The sequence below is a fragment of the Zea mays genome, chromosome 8 (assembly GCF_902167145.1).
Source record: "Zea mays cultivar B73 chromosome 8, Zm-B73-REFERENCE-NAM-5.0, whole genome shotgun sequence".
Taxonomy (NCBI): domain Eukaryota; kingdom Viridiplantae; phylum Streptophyta; class Magnoliopsida; order Poales; family Poaceae; genus Zea; species Zea mays.
Genome location: NC_050103.1, coordinates 124,748,923 through 124,770,465, shown reverse-complemented (window position 1 = coordinate 124,770,465; position 21,543 = coordinate 124,748,923). Strand labels below are relative to the sequence as shown.

The 21,543-nt window shown below is 44.7% G+C and overlaps 1 protein-coding gene across 3 annotated transcripts; it reads left to right on the top strand.

The window, feature by feature from the left end:
- The first annotated feature begins 785 nt into the window (after nt 1–785).
- LOC100285601 (uncharacterized) lies at nt 786–5,281 on the top strand. 3 transcript variants are annotated; one of them, XM_035961501.1, is made up of 4 exons: nt 786–1,070; nt 4,043–4,136; nt 4,249–4,511; nt 4,625–5,281. In XM_035961501.1, exons 1-4 carry the CDS (start codon nt 1,048–1,050, stop codon nt 4,857–4,859), a joined length of 615 nt encoding a protein of 204 aa, XP_035817394.1. In that variant the 5' UTR covers nt 786–1,047; the 3' UTR covers nt 4,860–5,281. The 3 variants fall into 3 exon arrangements, with proteins under 3 accessions (XP_035817394.1, XP_035817395.1, NP_001353661.1); XM_035961502.1 differs by having other exon boundaries at nt 919–1,074; NM_001366732.1 differs by lacking the exon at nt 786–1,070 and adding an exon at nt 3,938–3,950 and having other exon boundaries at nt 4,625–4,952.
- The last annotated feature ends 16,262 nt before the right edge of the window (nt 5,282–21,543 follow it).

Genomic DNA, 21,543 nt, shown 5'->3' with positions numbered 1-21,543 from the left:
ATTATCATAGAGTTTTCCCTGTTTGCCCCTATTAAATAGGAATATGGGTGCATTAACGTCACTAAAACAATTAGGCTTGATTGGTTGCTGCAGCAGCTCCAAGGCATTCTAGACTGGAGGTCTCAAGTTCGATTCTTAAATGCATCTTTTTTTGTGCAATTACTAGGGGCAACAACGTCTAAATCCCAGACCTACGCGCAGGATGACTTCTTTTATTGCACCGAAGGGAGTATGTGTTACTACTGATCATCGAAAGGCAAAGATGTCCTTGGCTTGACAGCTACAGGTGGCGATGAGGACGAGTTTGGCCTTCCATCCAGTACGCTAAACTGATAGCTTCAGCTTTGTTTTGCGTGCGGTTGAAACGAAGCAGTCCTTTGCATGGACTATTAACCATGGTTGAAGAACTGGTTGAAGAACTGAAGGGGAGTCCGATCCCTGCATCCTTTACCTGCCACCTGCCATAACAGACCCTTGCCTGTCACCGCCATGGTTGTTGGTGGGCACATCCTGTCGTCTACTACTTCTCTCTGTGCTTCCATTAAACCTGTTCGTTTCGAATTAAACCTAGCTGTTCATTATAATGCATAGATACAAAACACTGTGGAAGTATTAAACCAGGCCCTAGCGCAGGGAGTTATTTTTACCACAAAGCTTGGAGACACAGGAAATACCGAATTTGTTATGATCTAAAGGAAGCTCTAGATTACCTTGTCTCACTCCTGCTTCCTCCATTTTATTATCTTGATTCTCGAGGTGAGTTTCTGGGTTCTGGTGATGCAACCGTGACGTGCTGCTGGGCTGTGGCGCCCGCCACGATTGGCACCACATAGCCTGGCGCCTGCAGGTCAAACCGGACGCGAGCCCGGGCAGTGCAGTGGTCCTACAAATACTCTCCCCGCCCCGCATCCGCACACTGCATCCCATCCCACGAAAACAAGCAGAGAGAGAACCCCAGCGGGCAAACGCCTCCCCCCCCCCCCCCCCCCCCCCCCCTTGCCTCCAGGCCCCAGATCCGGCCATCCGGGTAGCTCCAGCCCTTCTCCAATGGCAGTCAAGGTCTACGTCGTGTAAGTATGCGCCACCGCCCCGCTCCATTTCCCTAGCTACTCGTGTTTTTTTAAATCTCCCCGTCACGAATTATATACAACAAAGCCGCCGATGCCTTGTTAGGTTCACATCAAACCGCGTGAGCGCTGAACTTGGTTGTTTCGAGTCGACCGGAGTCCTCTCGTGCTCAGAAACTACACGCAGCCATGTTCCTATTTGCCTTTTGTCAGAGTTGCTCTGCTAAGTCCCGTGATACGTCTAGAAGGTTCCGGTCGCCGCCGCCGCGACCGTGTCCAGGATCAATGAACCTAGGCAGTTGGGGAGGGTTTACGCTGTTGAATAATTCGGGAACCAACTTATTAAGGCTTGTTCGGTTAGCTCTCAATCCATGTGGATTGAGTGAAATTGGATGAGTTTGAATCCCAAACAAGTCAAACTTTTTAAGAAATTTTTCCAATCTCATCCAATCCATGTGTATTTAGAATAACCGAACAAGACCTTAGTTGGGTAGGGCTTAGCCCATCTGTTAACGTGTATCGTGAACCGACACTAGTCGAGCCATGGGCTATGTAGGTTTAGGCTCTGAAGTTAAATAGTTAGCGGCTAAAGTTAGCTTCTAAACAACTCTCGGCTAATATCCTAACTAATTGTTAGCTTGCCTACAACCACATATTACATTTTCATTTCGTAATTTCCAAAAAAACCATTTTGTCGATCGAAGTTTAACTCTCTCTTTTTTTAAATTTTGAAACCGGAATACACAAAAACCAGACCGGTTTTCATATCTCGGTCCGTGCTGAGCATGGTTATTAAAGCGGTAAAACGTTAAAACGTTATGAACCACCTTTTTAACATTTAAACATTTAAACGAACGTTGAAACGTCTTTTTAGACATTACATAAAATTTCAATTATAGAATATGTTCATATATAAGTTGAGTACTTGAGTTTACAAAACAAAATGAAACAGATCAAATTCAATCACACAGTTACAACTTGTATATATGATCAGTAACCATAAACTCTTAATGACTGAAAGTCTGAAACTAGGGAGGGCACCACTGTCTGAACTGGAAGACTGAACTTGGAAGTCTTGATGATTGAAAGTCTAAAACTAGGGAGGGTGGCGCTTCACTGGCCTGGCAGTGCTGGACTGTTGGGGGATGGAGAGGGGGAGGGGGCAGAGGAGAGGAGAGGAGGGAGGCTGTCAGCACAGGACGCCTGGCAGCCCTGTGTATTTTTTGGCTTGTGAAAGGCCCAATAACACGTAGAACGTCCTGAACACGCCTAGAACGTTCGAAAACGAGAAAACAACGTTTAAGCGATGTTTAAACGTGATAAACGGACGTTCTACGTGTTTTTGCTAAAACGATCGGACGTTCTAAACTCTAACTACGTTTTATCGTTTAAACGACGTTTAAGCGACGTTTTAATAACAATGACGCTGAGAACGGTAAATTTTACCGGTTTCTCGGTTACGCAAACAATTAGTTTATTACATGGCTAATAGTTTGTTAGCTGGCTAGGGGTTCTAAATATATGTCGTGGAAGCGCTAACGTCCTGATGATATTGGCGTTGTTGTCGCTCAGCCTAATAGGCGGGGGCTCTATGCCGATTGATTAGGTTGCTGCTATCATTATTATCAAGGACGGCTGCTTTGAAAACCATTTCATTTGGTCATGTATGACATCTTCACCAACTCCTTGCTCCCACCAGCTGCTGAGAGCATAAGGGCATTTGATTTAGCGATGCGATTTTAGTTTTTTTTTGTTTCCCTCCTGCTGCTAGTACGTAGTACAACGGAACATCCCCCCTTTTTTATATTTATATACATATAAAAGGACGACTCAACATTTAAAATATGGAACCTACATTTGTATTAGGCAGAGTGAACCACATGTCCAAGTAACTGAACTCGAGGTTAATCTATCACTTATCAGGGATCTTTATCATATTTACTTTCTATCTTTTGTTTGAGATGGAAATCCAAGCATGGACGTGAAACCTACTCCTACTACAATGGAAAATGATACCGATTTCTCTTTTGCTCAAAAAGATAAAAATAATGCATCACTTTCTCTTTTGTTCAAAAAGATTTAAAAAAATGCATCAGTCGTAATAATATACTCTTTCCTGTTTTTTTGTGTGACCGAGTCTCCGTCTGTACACGCAAACTTCTAGAATGCACCACCTCAACGACACATTACTTTTTTCTCTTGTGGGCAATTATGCAATCCACAGATGCCCTTTTTCTGTTGATAGGTATTTTCCACTACAACAGTGCAGTTCCACTCTGTCTGCTGATGGGCATGCATGCTTGGTTTGCTACCTCTTGACTCTCGTTGCTGTTGCTTCCAACTTTCGCATCACACTCATGGACCCTTTACTTGATGGACAGTTTTGCTTCTCTTGAGTATTTGTTTCGTAGAAAACTAGCATCCAAACAACATGGCATGCGGGTCCATTCGTCTTCTGAGTACGATTCACCATGGAACAGGCAGCATTTCAGTTTTGAGGAACACACACACCTCACATGATGTCGCTTTTGAGCAGCAAAAAATTAGCATCATATTGTTATTGGTAACCCACGGTGTAGGTTTCAATCCACAACGCATCTCGATCTTTGGCTGTAGTCACATCTATATGACAGGTTAAAAGGATAGACAACCACTCTAATGCCGTTTGGTATAAGTAAATAATATTACACCCATGCCTTAGTTTTGCTGCCTGCCTGAATGAGATTGTCCAACTACCCAAAAAGCAAGAGCATCTAGAAACCCTTGATTAGAAGATGTCGAACACCTGTTTCTTTCCAGTACATCTTTACGCCGAAATCTATTTGACACTTACTATTCATAATGTTCCTTGATTGATGAATGAGAATTGTGTATTTACTGAAAGTGAGAAACTGACCTGTGTACTGTACTACTAGATTGTTTTGGTTCTCTTCTCGATCGGGCATCAGTAAAAAGCGCTCCCATTTTCTCAACAGGTTTTACTCCACCTACGGGCACGTTGCCAAGCTTGCTGAGGAGATGAAGAAAGGCGCCGCTTCAGTTGAAGGCGTGGAGGTCAAAGTATGGCAGGTCAGTGTCTGTCAGCAACGGTGCAATCTTCGAGTTAGCTAGAACCAATGTGTTGTGTGAGTCTGGAATGGTCACCGCCAAATTCCCATCGGTTTCACTTTCACACGCGAAGGTCCCGGAGATTCTGTCCGAGGAGGTGCTCGGCAAGATGGGCGCGCCACCCAAGACCGACGCGCCGGTCATCACCCCGCAGGAGCTGGCGGAGGCCGACGGCGTCCTCTTCGGGTTCCCCACGCGGTTCGGCATGATGGCGGCGCAGATGAAGGCCTTCTTCGACGCGACCGGCGGGCTGTGGCGCGAGCAGAGCCTGGCCGGCAAGCCCGCCGGCCTCTTCTTCAGCACCGGCTCCCAGGGTGGCGGCCAGGAGACCACGCCGTGAGCAGCCGTCTCCTCTCCTTTTTTCACAACATGTTTCCTTCCCCTTGCAGCACCAACCGATCGAATCGCAGAAGCAGTGGGTAACGTTTCCCCCTTGGCGTGGCGGCCAGGCTGACGGCGGTGACGCAGCTGACGCACCACGGGATGGTGTTCGTGCCTGTGGGGTACACGTTCGGCGCCAAGATATTCGACATGGAGAGCGTGCACGGCGGCAGCCCGTACGGCGCGGGCACGTTCGCCGGGGACGGGTCGCGGTGGCCGACGGAACTGGAGCTGGAGCACGCCTTCCACCAGGGCAAGTACTTCGCCGGCATCGCCAAGAGGCTCAAGGGCGGCTCCGCCTGATATCGCTCGCACCCTCCTATACGTATACATAATTATTATAGGGAACATATCTGGTGCATATATAAATTTAGTGTACATGGTGCATATATTAAATCAGCATTACTCATTTTAGATATAATGTCTCTAGTTGTTGGTATATTTTGCTAAGAACACCCTCCGACGTGGTGAAGTATAGCGGTGGAAAATATTATTTATAAATTGCAATGATCAACTAGAGACGTTAAATCTAAAATAAATAGTGATGATTTAATATGTGCACCATATATACTAAGCTTCCATGTACACCAGATATGTCCTCGTTATTACATGTACACGAGGTATGATATGCATTCCATGTTTTCGTGGTGGTTTCGATTGTATTGTTGTGTGAAATTTGGTAATCGGACCCATATTAATTAATAATTATGGCGTCATTCATGTGACCGGTGCTCCTATGTTCCTCTTGCTTGGTATCGAATGGAACAAGTGTCTTCATTGTTTCGGCCCACATAGCAGGGCGTTCGGAAGTAACCTATAGTCCATCGCCGGCTCGGTCAAGTGTTCATGTATGGCGTGTCTCGGCCTGCTTACTTGGGCCGTGCCACGTAGAAGACTGGAAGGTGCAAAGGGCATGCCATCGGTAACTTGTTTACAGGGTTAAAAAAAAGGCATTGGTACGGATAGGGGATGTTTGGCACCTACTGTAGGATTTTTACATGGATCATGTTAGGAATTACTGCAAAACACAACAACATGAGAACACATTCCCGTATTGCAAATAGGTTCCTAGACCATCTCCAACTCCAAGTCCATATTTTGATTTTTTTTTTAGCAGAAATAAAAAATCTCATCCAACAGATTGGTAAAATAGTTGTTTAAAAACAGATGTCCTTTTTCCAACTTGTAGGTTTTTCGCAATCAAGAGGAATCGTATATCCGCTTTCCGTTCAACTTTTGTTCTCTGGAAATCTACGCAAGTTGCACGTATAAATTAAGGAAATAAAGAGATCTAAATGAAAAAAAAATAGTGCTCCCTACGTACCAAAATATAGTTCGTTTTAGTTTGGGACGGAAGGAGTAAGAGATAAGAGAGCTCGATCTCCATTATGTCTGTGAGTGCCCAATCAAATAAAGCCCGGAGATCTACCCTATGTCATCTCCAAACCAAACGTGCAGCAAGGCGCAAGCAGACGACGGAGGTCAGATGAACGGCCGGCTGGAGACGGAGTTTAGAGCTGAGCTAATGGGTGTGGGACTAGTAAATTATCTGCCTGATTGACCCCTCGCCAAAATCTTAGTAAACGATAGTGAGAATACACAACCCTGGTCCCTGGTCGGTTCTCCTCTGTCATTGCTGGTCTCTACTCTCTCGTCTCTTCCTTCCACCGTGAAAAAAAAAACTAGTACCTAACGTGCGCCCTGCGCGCGAGAAATAATTTATTTCTTTGAAGGTATTTGATAGCGAGATAATTGGATTTTCAGTTTACAAATAATTACCATGAACAATTACAGTGAGTTGTGATCTTCAAAATAAAATAACAATCTTCGAACTTGGTTTATAGGAACAGATGTGATCCTAACTCCCAAGTTTATAGATTTGACAAAGTACCAAGATAAATGTCATTCAAAATTATTGGTTTGACAAATATCTTAAGAGGTAACACATTATTAGTGCAATAAAAATTAACGATAAAAACTAAAAAAAGAATAAGACTACATCTGAAACTTGGTAGAGGTATAACTATTATTTACCTTGCGACGGGGAAAATATTTCTCAGATACATACCTTCTAGAAGTGGACCCGTAGTGAATAATATCGTTGAAGAAGATATATATCTACGACAGAAAAAGGCATATAATTAGAGTGGTAAACCAATTGATAAGCTAGATCTAGGTAACGCTGACATTTCAGATTTTGATGGAAAAAACATTTGAATATATGCTAGATAGATTTTGTTGATTTTTAAACAATCAGTATACAGTTAATTCTATAGATAGAATGGAACATAACATTTTCTTGACTATTAAAGTTAATTGCATAAATTTTATTGGCTATTAAAAGAATAGCATACGAACATTTAATTCTACAAATACAATGCATCATAAAATTTCTTTAACTATTAAATTGGTTAGAGAAACCTAGACAGTTTAATGGGATTATAGTATCTTAAAATATAACTTAATTAGGGCAATACTTGACGAATCTATAGTTGTAAACAGCGTAGTAGTACAGATTAAGGTGGTGACAAAGAGAAAAACTGAAGTATTACATTTTTCATAAAGGAGGTATCTCATTTGATTTACTCGATCATTTGTAGTCGAGCTATTTTTTTCTAAAAAAAGCTAAATAAGACAAAACATTAACATAGACGTACATATCTTAGCAGAAAAGAATCTAACTAACTAAAAACTATTCTTTTAGTAAATAACTTACGTGCTTTTTATCTCTTTTCTTCTAGGTAAGTCACCATTGTCCTTTGCTTGAGACGTAGATAATTGAAACAACTAGAGGATAACTACTAAGACTGTTTCTTAAGATCTGTAAGAGGTGTACAATATCCTCATTTTGGTAGAACTAAACAATATGCGCGATTTGGCCATGATCAATACATATTTGGGTTATGTAGCCTCCTACAAACAATTGACATCTATGATCAATATCATATAGACCTTTAATATACTTTTTAAATAGAAAGTAACATAACAGTAAGCACACACTACTAAACATATTTATGTTGATCTGAATTTTCATTATTTGCATACCACATCAATATTTCAGAAGAATACATGAGCATATAGTGATTGGAAAAAATGTCTTGCATGTGGTATGAATTGTGGTTAATAAATTGTAAAATAGCTTTACACATAACGTTTGGCAGATGAATGCATATATAGATATGTAAAAATGTACATATAGATTTAACTATTGCAAGAATTGATGCGCATATTCATATAGAAGAAGCACACAATTACTTGATATTTACAATATAGCATGCCACATGGAATAACATAAGACAACACTCATTAAAACAAATTTCTGTAAATATGTTCGTGTTCACCAAAAAATGCATTGAAAGATTTTTTTGTATAACTGGGAAATGAAGTGTGTTGAAAAATGGATAGAGGAACAGGGGCCTGCGAGTATAACACAACAATTTTTTGGAAGAAATAAAGATGTCACTTCAGGTGCTTAACAAAGGAAGCACTAAAAATATAACATTTTTGATAAAAATGATGGAATTTGAATTTTTTTCACTCTTGGTGGGTGGGTGGATGGATGGGGAGGCTACAATGTAAAGCAGGTAGGCATGTAAGAAACAAAGGTTTTGATAGAGTTGTTAGATCTTCAGGTTAAACAAATTGTAATAAATCTCTGTTTCAAACTTGAAGATTTCTATTGGATTATGTTCCTCGCAACACTGAACACATTAGCTTAAGTGTCAGCATGTTAATCAATAAGAACAATGAATGGGAATTACCTGCAACAAAGGTTATCGATGAGTAAAACTACCTTGGAGACAATGGTGTAGAAACCATTATCAAGACAATACGTTGTAAAAGTTAGCCACTCCAAATGGGACACTTGCAAGTGAAGGTCGTTGCAGTATTTAGCATCTGGAAGCAACAGAGCCTCGTATCTCATGGCAAGGCAGAGAAGAACACAACGCATGCTCTGCATTTGTGATGTTAGCAGATAAAATAAATTAAAAGGATGCATTCAAGTTGAGTGATACAGTTGATGAATGCACGTTGGATGATGAAAGATGAGTGCTTGCTTGCTAGTGTGCATGTAATATGAAATGTGCTGCATCATGCAAAATAAAATCTTGCAATCCTGAATTTAGGAATGTATACCGAACTGTAAGTTAGAGTAAAACCCTAGGTAGGGCACAATGATTAGCAATAGCACTGCATAATCTGCATCACACCATATGCTCCAAATACTAATTTTGTTGGGTGTCGTGCTGATCTTGACACCAACTACAAGCGCTGAAGCGCACAGGCGCGTGAGAAGAAGTCGGCGATAGCGAGGCTCCATTTCTTCCCACCATCCAGCGATGCACCCGTCTGATAATGCCTCCGTCGTGTTCGATTGTAGCAGGTAGCAGGCGCCTAGCCATGGAGCGTCTGGCGAGCCAATTATGAGAGCAGATACATTAACTCAAATGAAATATAAACATCAATTATGTCCCGTAACTGGGAAAACGCGATCAGAGGCACGTGGAGTTGAAGCAATAAATCAGAGGTACATGTAATCATTGGAAGGGTCGTTACATTATGGGATAGCTAAACCACATGTCCACAAATTTGATTTTGAAGCATATGCATTCACGTAGTCATTCTTGGAGGTGAATGAGGTGAACTATTATTTGATTAGTAGAAAGGTAGCTAAACAGCCGTGTGCACATTTATATATGCATTGTTTTTAAACATCATTTTTAAAACCAGTCAGTCGTAAACAACAGTTCAGGATAGCGAATCTACATGTACATTAATTTTATTTGGAACATATATAATCATGTAATCATTTTTAGAGGTGAAGGCGAGTTATTACATTCTAAGTAGCAAACCGGTTAAACAGCCATATGCACATTTTGACCTGCATCATTTTTAGACATCAGTCAACTACAAAGAACATTATTTATTTTATGTCTGTATGTAGACAACATTTAACAGGAACATACCTATTTTATTGCGGGCGCTGCTTGTTAACAGCGATTGCATTTCCAAAATTGTATTGTCATAAATTTGATTAAAATTTGTAGATTGAAAGGGAATTAGGCTTACACCTAGTTCCTAAATAATTTTGGTGGTTGAATTGCCCAACACAAATATTGGACTGACTAGTTTGCTCTAGTGTATAAGTTATACAGGTGCAAAAGGTTCACCCTCAGCCAATAAAAAGACCAAGTTTTGGATTCAATAAAGGAGCAAAGGGGCAACCGAGGGCACCCCTGGTCTGGCGCACCGGACTGTCCGGTGTGCCACCGGACAGTGAACAGTACCTGTCCGGTGCACCAGGGGACTCAGACTCAAACTCTTCGCCTTCGGGAATTCTCGGAAGCCGGCGCGCTATAATTCACCGGACTGTCCGGTGTGCACCGGACATGTCCGGTGCTCCAAGGAAGCTCGGCCTCCTGAACTCGCCAGCCTCGGGTTCGCGCGGCAGCCGCTCCGCTAAAATTCACCGGACTGTCCGGTGTGCACCGGACTGTCCGGTGTGCCAGCGGAGCAACGGCTCCCTGCGGCGCCAACGGCTCCCTGCGGAGCATTTAATGCGCGCACAGCGCGCGCAGAAGTCAGAATCGCCCATGCCGGTGCACCGGACATCAAACAGTACATGTCCGGTGTGCACCGGACACCCAGGCGGGCCCACAAGTCAGAAGCTCCAACGGTCAGAATCCAACGGCAGTGATGACGTGGCAGGGGCACCGGACTGTCCGGTGTGCACCGGACTGTCCGGTGCGCCATCGAGCAGAAGCCTCCAGCCAACGGTCAAGTTTGGTGGTTGGGGCTATAAATACCCCAACCACCCCTCCATTCATTGCATCCAAGCTTTCCACTTCTCAACCACTTACAAGAGCTAGGCATTCAATTCTAGACACATACAAAGAGATCAAATCCTCTCAAATTCCACACAAAATTCTAGTGACTAGTGAGAGTGATTTGCCGTGTTCATTTGAGCTCTTGCGCTTGGATTGCTTCTTTTCTTTCTCATTTGTTCTTGTGATCAAAACTCCATTGTAATCAAGGCAAGAGGCACCAATTGTGTGGTGGCCCTTGCGGGGAAGTTTTGTTCCCGGCTTTGATTAGAGAAGAGAAGCTCACTCGGTCCGAGGGACCGTTTGAGAGAGGGAAGGGTTGAAAGAGACCCGGCCTTTGTGGCCTCCTCAACGGGGAGTAGGTTTGCAAGAACCGAACCTCGGTAAAACAAATCTCCGTGTCTCACTTGCTTATTCGCTTGGGATTTGTTTTGCGCCCTATCTTGCGGACTCGTTTATTATTACTAACGCTAACTCCGGCTTGTAGTTGTGTTTATATTTGTAAATTTCAGTTTCGCCCTATTCACCCCCCCTCTAGGCGACTATCAATTGGTATCAGAGCCCGGTGCTTCATTAGAGTCTAACCGCTCGAAGTGATGTCGGGAGATCACGCCAAGAAGGAAATGGAGACCGGCGAAAAGCCCACTACAAGCTACGGGAGCACTTCATCGGAAGAGTCCCGCACCAAAAAGAGGGAGAAGAAGAAGAGCTCCTCCAACAAAGGGAAGGAGAAGAAATCTTCTTCTCACCACAAAGAGAAGAAGGAAAAATCTTCTTCCCACAAGCCGCATCGGAAAGGTGACAAGCACAAGAGGATGAGGAAGGTGGTCTACTACGAGACCGACACTTCATCAACTTCTACCTCCGACTCCGATGCGCCCTCCGTCACTTCTAAGCGCCAAGAGCGCAAGAAGTATAGTAAGATCCCCCTACGCTACCCTCGCATTTCCAAACATACACCTTTACTTTCCGTCCCGTTAGGCAAACCACCAACTTTTGATGGTGAAGATTACGCTAGGTGGAGCGATTTAATGCAATTTCATCTAATCTCGCTCCACAAAGGTATATGGGATGTTGTTGAGTTTGGTGTACAGGTACCGTCGATAGGGGATGAGAACTATGATGAGGATGAGGTAGCCCAAATCGAGCACTTCAACTCACAAGCCACAACAATTCTCCTCGCCTCACTAAGCAAAGAGGAATATAACAAAGTACAAGGGTTGAAGAACGCTAAGGAGGTTTGGGATGTACTCAAAACCGCGCACGAGGGAGATGAGCTTACTAAGATCACCAAGCGGGAAACGATCGAGGGGGAGCTCGGTCGGTTCTGGCTTAACAAAGGGGAGGAGCCACAACACATGTACAACCGGCTCAAGACCTTGGTAAACCAAGTGCGCAACCTCGGGAGCAAGAAGTGGGATGACCACGAAGTGGTAAATGTTATTTTAAGATCTCTCATTTTTCTAAATCCCACTCAAGTTCAATTAATTCGTGGTAATCCTAGATATACTAAAATGACCCCCGAGGAAGTTATCGGGCATTTTGTAAGTTTTGAGTGCATGATAGAAGGCTCGAGGAAAATCAACGAGCTTGGCGAGCCATCCGAAGCTCAACCCGTTGCATTCAAGGCGACGGAAGAAAAGAAGGAGGAGTCTACACCAAGCCGACAACCAATAGACGCCTCCAAGCTTGACAATGAGGAGATGGCGCTCGTCATCAAGAGCTTCCGCCAAATCCTCAAACAAAGGAGGGGGAAAGACTACAAGTCCCGCTCCAAGAAGGTTTGCTACAAATGTGGTAAGCCCGGTCATTTCATTGCTAAATGTCCTATGTCTAGTGACAGTGACCGAGGCGACGACAAGAAGGGGAGAAGAAAGGAGAAGAAAAGGTACTACAAGAAGAAGGGCGGCGATGCCCATGCTTGTCGGGAATGGGATTCCGACAAAAGCTCTAGCGACTCCTCCGACGACGAGGACGCCGCCAACATCGCCGTCACCAAGGGACTCCTCTTCCCCAACGTCGGCCACAGGTGCCTCATGGCAAAGGACGGCAAACGGAAAAAGGTTAAATCTAACTCCTCCACTAAATATGAATCTTCTAGTGATGATAATGCTAGTGATGAGGAGGATAATTTACGTTCTCTTTTTGCCAACCTTAACATAGCTCAAAAAGAAAAATTGAATGAATTGGTCAGTGCTATTCATGAAAAGGATGACCTTTTGGATTCCCAAGAGGATTGTCTAATTAAAGAAAACAAAAAACATGTTAAGGTTAAAAAGGCTTATGCTCTGGAAATTGAGAAATGTGAAAAACTATCTAGTGAGCTAAGCACTTGTCGTGAGATGATTGACAACCTTAGAAATGAAAATGCTATCTTAAATGCTAAGGTTGATTCACATGCTTGTAATGTCTCAATTCCCAATCTTAGAGATGATAATATTGACTTGCTTGCTAAGATTGATGAATTGAATGTATCTCTTGCTAGCCTTAGATTAGAGAATGAAAGTTTAATTGCTAAGGCTAAAGATTTTGATGTTTGCAATGCTACTATTTCCGACCTTAGAACTAAGAATGAAATGTTGCATGCTAAGGTTGTAGAACTTAAATCTTGCAAACCCTCTACATCTAATGTTGAGCATGCTTCTATTTGCACTAGATGTAGAGATATTGATGTTAATGCTATTCTTGATCATATGGCCTTAATTAAACAACAAAATGATCATATAGCAAAATTAGATGCTAAAATTGCCGAGCACAACCTAGAGAATGAGAAATTTAAATTTGCTCGTAGCATGCTTTATAATGGGAGACGCCCTGGCATTAAGGATGGCATTGGCTTCCAAAGGGGAGACAATGTCGAACTTAATACTCCTCCAAAGAACTTATCTAACTTTGTTAAGGGCAAGGCTCCCATGCCTCAGGATAACGAGGGTTACATTTTGTACCCTGCCGGCTATCCTGAGAGCAAAATTAGAAAGATTCATTCTAGGAAGTCTCACTCTGGCCCTAATCATGCTTTTATGTATAAGGGTGAGACATCTAGCTCTAGGCAACCAACCCGTGCCAAGTTGCCTAGAAAGAAAACTCCTATTGCATCAAATGATCATGCCATTTCATTTAAAACGTTTGATGCATCTTATGTGCTTACTAGCAAATCCGGCAAGGTAGTTGCCAAATTTGTTGGGGGCAAACACAAGGGTTCCAAGACTTGTGTTTGGGTACCCAAAGTTCTTGTATCTAATGCCAAAGGACCCAAAACAGTTTGGGTACCTAAAGTCAAGAACTAAATTTGTTTTGTAGGTTTATGCATCCGGGGGCTCAAGTTGGATACTCGACAGCGGGTGCACAAACCACATGACAGGGGAGAAAAGGATGTTCTCCTCATATGAGAAAAACCAAGATCCCCAACGAGCTATCACATTCGGGGATGGAAATCAAGGTTTGGTCAAAGGATTGGGTAAAATTGCTATATCTCCTGACCATTCTATTTCCAATGTTTTTCTTGTTGATTCCTTAGACTACAACTTGCTTTCTGTTTCTCAATTATGTCAAATGGGCTACAACTGTCTTTTTACTGATACAGGTGTCACTGTCTTTAGAAGAAGTGATGATTCAATAGCATTTAAGGGTGTGTTAGAGGGTCAGCTATACTTAGTGGATTTTGATAGAGCTGAACTCGACACATGCTTAATTGCTAAGACTAACATGGGTTGGCTCTGGCACCGCCGACTAGCCCATGTTGGGATGAAGAATCTTCATAAGCTTCTAAAGGGAGAGCACATTTTAGGATTAACAAATGTTCATTTTGAGAAAGACAGGATTTGTAGCGCATGCCAGGCGGGGAAGCAAGTTGGAGTCCATCATCCACACAAGAACATCATGACGACCGATAGGCCGCTTGAGCTACTCCACATGGATCTATTCGGCCCGATCGCTTACATAAGCATCGGCGGGAGTAAGTATTGTCTTGTAATAGTGGATGATTATTCTCGCTTCACTTGGGTATTCTTTTTACAGGAAAAATCTCAAACCCAAGAGACCTTAAAGGGATTCTTGAGACGGGCTCAAAATGAGTTCGCCTTAAGGATCAAGAAAATAAGAAGCGACAACGGGACGGAGTTCAAGAACTCTCAAATTGAAGGCTTCCTTGAGGAGGAGGGCATCAAGCATGAGTTCTCTTCTCCCTACACGCCACAACAAAATGGTGTAGTGGAGAGGAAGAATCGAACTCTTTTGGACATGGCAAGAACCATGCTTGATGAGTACAAGACACCGGACCGGTTTTGGGCCGAAGCGGTCAACACCGCCTGCTACGCCATCAACCGGTTATATCTTCACCGAATCCTCAAGAAGACATCATATGAACTCCTAACCGGTAAAAAGCCCAACATTTCATATTTTAGAGTTTTTGGTAGCAAATGCTTCATTCTTATTAAAAGAGGTAGAAAATCTAAATTTGCTCCTAAAACTGTAGAAGGCTTTTTACTTGGTTATGACTCAAACACAAGGGCATATAGGGTCTTTAACAAGTCCACTGGACTAGTTGAAGTCTCTTGTGACGTTGTGTTTGATGAAACTAACGGCTCTCAAATAGAGCAAGTTGATCTTGATGAAGGTGAAGAACAGGCTCCATGCATCGCGCTAAAGAACATGTCCATCGGGGATGTGTGTCCTAAGGAATCCGAAGAGCCTCCAAGTACACAAGATCAACCATCCTCCTCCATGCAAGCATCTCCACCAACTCAAAATGAGGATGAGGCTCAAAAGGATGAAGAGCAAAATCAAGAAGACGAGCCACCTCAAGATGATAGCAATGATCAAGGGGGAGATACAAATGATCAAGAAAAGGAGGATGAGGAAGAACCAAGACCGCCACACCCAAGAGTCCACCAAGCAATCCAACGAGATCACCCCGTCGACACCATCCTCGGTGACATTCATAAGGGGGTAACCACTAGATCTCGTGTTGCTCATTTTTGTGAACATTACTCTTTTGTTTCCTCTATTGAGCCACACAGGGTAGAGGAAGCACTTCAAGATTCGGATTGGGTGGTGGCGATGCAAGAGGAGCTCAACAACTTCACTAGAAATGAGGTATGGCATTTAGTTCCACGTCCTAACCAAAATGTTGTAGGAACCAAATGGGTCTTCCGCAACAAGCAAGATGAGCATGGTGTGGTGACAAGGAACAAAGCTCGACTCGTGGCCAAAGGATATTCACAAGTCGAAGGTTTGGATTTCGGTGAAACCTATGCACCCGTAGCTAGGCTTGAGTCAATTCGCATATTATTGGCCTATGCTACTTACCATGGCTTTAAGCTCTATCAAATGGATGTGAAAAGTGCCTTCCTCAACGGACCGATCAAGGAAGAGGTCTATGTTGAGCAACCTCCCGGCTTTGAAGATAGTGAGTATCCTAACCATGTTTATAGGCTCTCTAAGGCGCTTTATGGGCTCAAGCAAGCCCCAAGAGCATGGTATGAATGCCTTAGAGATTTCCTTATTGCTAATGGCTTCAAAGTCGGAAAAGCCGATCCTACACTCTTTACTAAAATTCTTAAAAATGACTTGTTTGTATGCCAAATTTATGTTGATGATATTATATTTGGGTCTACTAACGAGTCTACATGTGAAGAGTTTAGTAGGATCATGACACAGAAATTCGAGATGTCAATGATGGGGGAGTTGAAGTATTTTCTGGGATTCCAAGTCAAGCAACTCCAAGAGGGCACCTTCATTAGCCAAACAAAGTACACTCAAGACATTCTAACCAAGTTTGGGATGAAGGATGCCAAACCCATCAAGACACCCATGGGAACTAATGGGCATCTCGACCTCGACACGGGAGGTAAGTCCGTGGATCAAAAGGTATACCGGTCGATGATTGGTTCATTGCTTTATTTATGTGCATCTCGACCGGACATTATGCTTTCCGTTTGCATGTGTGCAAGATTTCAATCCGACCCTAAGGAATCACACCTTACGGCCGTAAAACGAATCTTGAGATATTTGGCTTACACACCTAAGTTTGGGCTTTGGTACCCTCGGGGATCCACATTTGATTTGATTGGTTATTCGGATGCCGATTGGGCGGGGTGCAAAATTAATAGGAAGAGCACATCGGGGACTTGCCAGTTCTTGGGAAGGTCCTTGGTGTCTTGGGCTTCAAAGAAGCAAAATTCGGTCGCTCTTTCCACCGCCGAAGCCGAGTACATTGCCGCAGGACATTGTTGCGCGCAATTGCTTTGGATGAGGCAAACCCTGCGGGACTACGGTTACAAATTAACCAAAGTCCCTTTGCTATGTGATAATGAGAGTGCAATCAAAATGGCCGACAATCCCGTCGAGCACAGCCGCACTAAACACATAGCCATTCGGTATCATTTTCTTAGGGATCACCAACAAAAGGGAGATATCGAGATTTCTTACATTAACACTAAAGATCAATTAGCCGATATCTTTACCAAGCCTCTTGATGAACAATCTTTTACCAGACTTAGGCATGAGCTCAATATTCTTGATTCTAGAAATTTCTTTTGCTAGCTTGCACACATAGCTCTTTTGAATACCTTTGATCATATCTCTTTTATATGCTATGACTAATGTGTTTTCAAGTTTATTTCAAACCAAGTCATAGGTATATTGAAAGGGAATTGGAGTCTTCGGCGGAGACAAAGGCTTCCACCCCGTAACTCATACTTCGCCATCACTCCGAGCAACTCTCTATTCCTTGGGGAGAAATGAGCATCAAAGAAAAGGACTTCATCCTTGGGGGAGAGAATAAAAGCTCAAAAGCAAAAGGACCGGATTTCGTCTTTGGTATAATCTTAACTCATTCATTTATGACCAAAGAGGAAGAACTTACTTCAAGGGTTCTAATGATTCCGTTTTTGGCGATTCATGCCAAAAAGGGGGAGAAATGAGCCCAAAGCAAAAGGACCGCACCACCACCAATTTCAAAAAACTTAGTATTTTCAAAGAAGTATCTATCAATTGGTATCCTATTGTGTTCAAAGGGGGAGCAAGTAGCATTTCAAAATGATATATCAAAACCCTCTTGAACACTAAGAGGTGGATCTCTTTTAGGGGGGAGTTTTGTTTAGTCAAAGGAAAAGCATTTGATTCAGGGGGAGAAAATTTCAAATCCTAAAAATGCTTTGCAAACTCTTATTCATTTACCTTTGACTATTTGCAAAAGATCTTTGAAATGGATTTACAAAAAGAATTTGCAAAAACAAAACATGTGGTGCAAACGTGGTCCAAAATGTTATATAAGAAAGAAACATTCCTTGCATATCTTGTAAGTAGTTATATTGGCTCAATTCCAAGTAACCTTTGCACTTACATTATGTAAACTAGTTCAATTATGCACTTCTATATTTGCTTTGGTTTGTGTTGGCATCAATCACCAAAAAGGGGGAGATTGAAAGGGAATTAGGCTTACACCTAGTTCCTAAATAATTTTGGTGGTTGAATTGCCCAACACAAATATTGGACTGACTAGTTTGCTCTAGTGTATAAGTTATACAGGTGCAAAAGGTTCACCCTCAGCCAATAAAAAGACCAAGTTTTGGATTCAATAAAGGAGCAAAGGGGCAACCGAGGGCACCCCTGGTCTGGCGCACCGGACTGTCCGGTGTGCCACCGGACAGTGAACAGTACCTGTCCGGTGCACCAGGGGACTCAGACTCAAACTCTTCGCCTTCGGGAATTCTCGGAAGCCGGCGCGCTATAATTCACCGGACTGTCCGGTGTGCACCGGACATGTCCGGTGCTCCAAGGAAGCTCGGCCTCCTGAACTCGCCAGCCTCGGGTTCGCGCGGCAGCCGCTCCGCTAAAATTCACCGGACTGTCCGGTGTGCACCGGACTGTCCGGTGTGCCAGCGGAGCAACGGCTCCCTGCGGCGCCAACGGCTCCCTGCGGAGCATTTAATGCGCGCACAGCGCGCGCAGAAGTCAGAATCGCCCATGCCGGTGCACCGGACATCAAACAGTACATGTCCGGTGTGCACCGGACACCCAGGCGGGCCCACAAGTCAGAAGCTCCAACGGTCAGAATCCAACGGCAGTGATGACGTGGCAGGGGCACCGGACTGTCCGGTGTGCACCGGACTGTCCGGTGCGCCATCGAGCAGAAGCCTCCAGCCAACGGTCAAGTTTGGTGGTTGGGGCTATAAATACCCCAACCACCCCTCCATTCATTGCATCCAAGCTTTCCACTTCTCAACCACTTACAAGAGCTAGGCATTCAATTCTAGACACATACAAAGAGATCAAATCCTCTCAAATTCCACACAAAATCCTAGTGACTAGTGAGAGTGATTTGCCGTGTTCATTTGAGCTCTTGCGCTTGGATTGCTTCTTTTCTTTCTCATTTGTTCTTGTGATCAAAACTCCATTGTAATCAAGGCAAGAGGCACCAATTGTGTGGTGGCCCTTGCGGGGAAGTTTTGTTCCCGGCTTTGATTAGAGAAGAGAAGCTCACTCGGTCCGAGGGACCGTTTGAGAGAGGGAAGGGTTGAAAGAGACCCGGCCTTTGTGGCCTCCTCAACGGGGAGTAGGTTTGCAAGAACCGAACCTCGGTAAAACAAATCTCCGTGTCTCACTTGCTTATTCGCTTGGGATTTGTTTTGCGCCCTATCTTGCGGACTCGTTTATTATTACTAACGCTAACTCCGGCTTGTAGTTGTGTTTATATTTGTAAATTTCAGTTTCGCCCTATTCACCCCCCCTCTAGGCGACTATCATAGATGTTGCTTCTATTCCACCAAGTTCAGGAATCCTGAAGCCGAAATGACTCAATCCAATCATTAACAGGACCAACATGAATAAAGTCGAGGCCCTGCGGGTGCTGAATTACAGTTAGGACTTAGGAGCGTGTGGAAGGAAAAAAAAGAATGTTTAGAGTAACCCATACCTGCACAAAAGGTCGCTGGGCTTCTTTGAACTCATTTTCTGAACTAGAGCTTTTTGACAAGGGAGGGGCCACACTCAAGTCAGATGTAGATGGAACAATAATAGAACCAAGAATTCCCTTTATTGACTGCAAACTGCACAAATAAAAAGGTGTAGTTATAGAAATATACGTTGGTGTTTACTGCAACATATAAAGCATTTAAATATCAACCATTGAGAGATATATAGATTCACTCCATCACGGAAACATATATGGTAGGATTAGTACCGATCAGGTCATTCTCAACTGGGATCGCTAAACAATGAGCAACTGAATTGTTGGAAATTAAGCATGGTGCCAAATGAAGCAAAAATCTTTTTTTGTCCCATTGCTACTCCTGAACTACAGAGAATTTCACGGGAGACAACGACTTCTAATTTGATACTAACCGGAATCTGGAAGCTTGGAAGGCACTCAAGTGTGAGATCAGTAATAATTCTCTTGGGCGCGTGTAAACAGCAGGGCCAGTTCAGTTCAATCGCTCCGTGAATCCACAACCACCACTGAGACTAAGCGGTACGATCCAAGCCACCGCGGCATCGGCTAATCCTCTAGGCTTGAGACTGCTGAACTGATGACGACACTGAGGTGGCTACGGAGGCTTACTTGAGGCTGCATCTTGGAGGACTTGCCCGAGGAAGGCGTCGGTGAGGGATTTGAGGGGGTTGGACCACGAGGCGTCGTCCGAGGCTTAGTTGTTCTGGTCCATGACGAGGTGCTGCAGCGCCATCTCCGCCGTCAGACGAGCGCGCGTTCTCCGAGGACGAGAGCCGAGGGGTGACGAGGAGCTTAAGCCGCGTGTGGAAGTCTCCAGAGGTGACGAGAACGAGGAGGGCACGGGAAATCAAGCGAGGGAAAATGAACCAACGACGATCCAACGACTATGAAGTTTTGAGCTGACGTGGATACACTCATATGTGTCGTTTCTGTCCTGCATTAAAGATAAGGAAAGGAAATGTTCGAAAGGACCTCTCTGTTCACCGCCGGAAGGGCAGGCAGGATGATTGGCCTCATCCGAAATGATGAATGGGGTGGTGAACGAAACAATCTACCGTCACCTCAGGTCAGTTCAGCCGGACTGTTCGGCATTGACGAACTGGGTCGAATGTTTTGGGCCCAACTTGACGTGCGACGTCTCGAGGCCCGGCCGACGACTTTGGCCGCGGCCTACAGGCCGTAGCCCGACAAACTAGCCCGCTGTGCGTGCCTCCATCCGGAGTCCGGACGCACAGCACAGCGTCGCGCCCTGTCACACTGAAATTTATTACACGAGACGGAAACAACAGTAGCAGTAGCGCCTGCTGTCTGCCGGCCTGAAGAAAACGCCGGTGCAGTGCAGTGCAGTGCAGTCGCTGGGCTGCAGGCCGGCCATCCCCATCATCGATCAGACCGCGCGCGTGCAAAACGGCGGCAGCCGCGTGCCGCCCGGGCTACTAGTAGAGGGCTGTGGCGACCCAGCGACGGCCGGGAATCCCCAGGCGAGATCGGAATGTCCCCCGGCGCGTGCGCGTCGCCGTCGCCGTCGCACGGGGCGCGCTATAGCTAGCTCCCCTCTCGTTTCCTCGGGCTACGCGGCGACACCGCTTGCCGGCAAGCATCTATCCGTGCGTCGCGACGCGACTCGCGACAGCAAGTCCTACCACCACCTCTGCTCTGCTCTGTGCACTACAGCGACGCGCCAAGCACATGCAGATGTAGGGCTGTGTAGGCGACCACTGCTGGTGCACGTACGTACGGTGGAGCTAGCTAGCTAGCAGCACGCGCGCGTGCACTGTCGTCGTTGGATGCGGCGGAGGAACGTGTCGACTGAACTGTGCCTGTGCGTACGTATATGCACCTGTAGCGAGGAGGGTGGTCCGATCGATGCATGCAGCTGCAGCTGCTGATGGACACGGCGGACCGGAGATTGGAACTTTGGAAGGGTGAACCGCGGACATGCATGGGCAGGGCTTTGCTGGACGTTGGTTCGCGACAAACGGGAACGACGACGACATGCGTGCGTGCATCACCTAACGACGACACTGCGCTCTTCTCCCTACCGCCCGTGCATGGTTGCTGGGATGATGAGCAGGCCTAGACCCCACATGTTCCCCCTCCTGCACGTGCGTGCACGGCTACCTCTGCTGTGACCCACCACCCCTGCAGGTGTGCATGCATGATTAAGGAATATATATCTGCACGTATATATCTGGAGTCAGAAATAAGG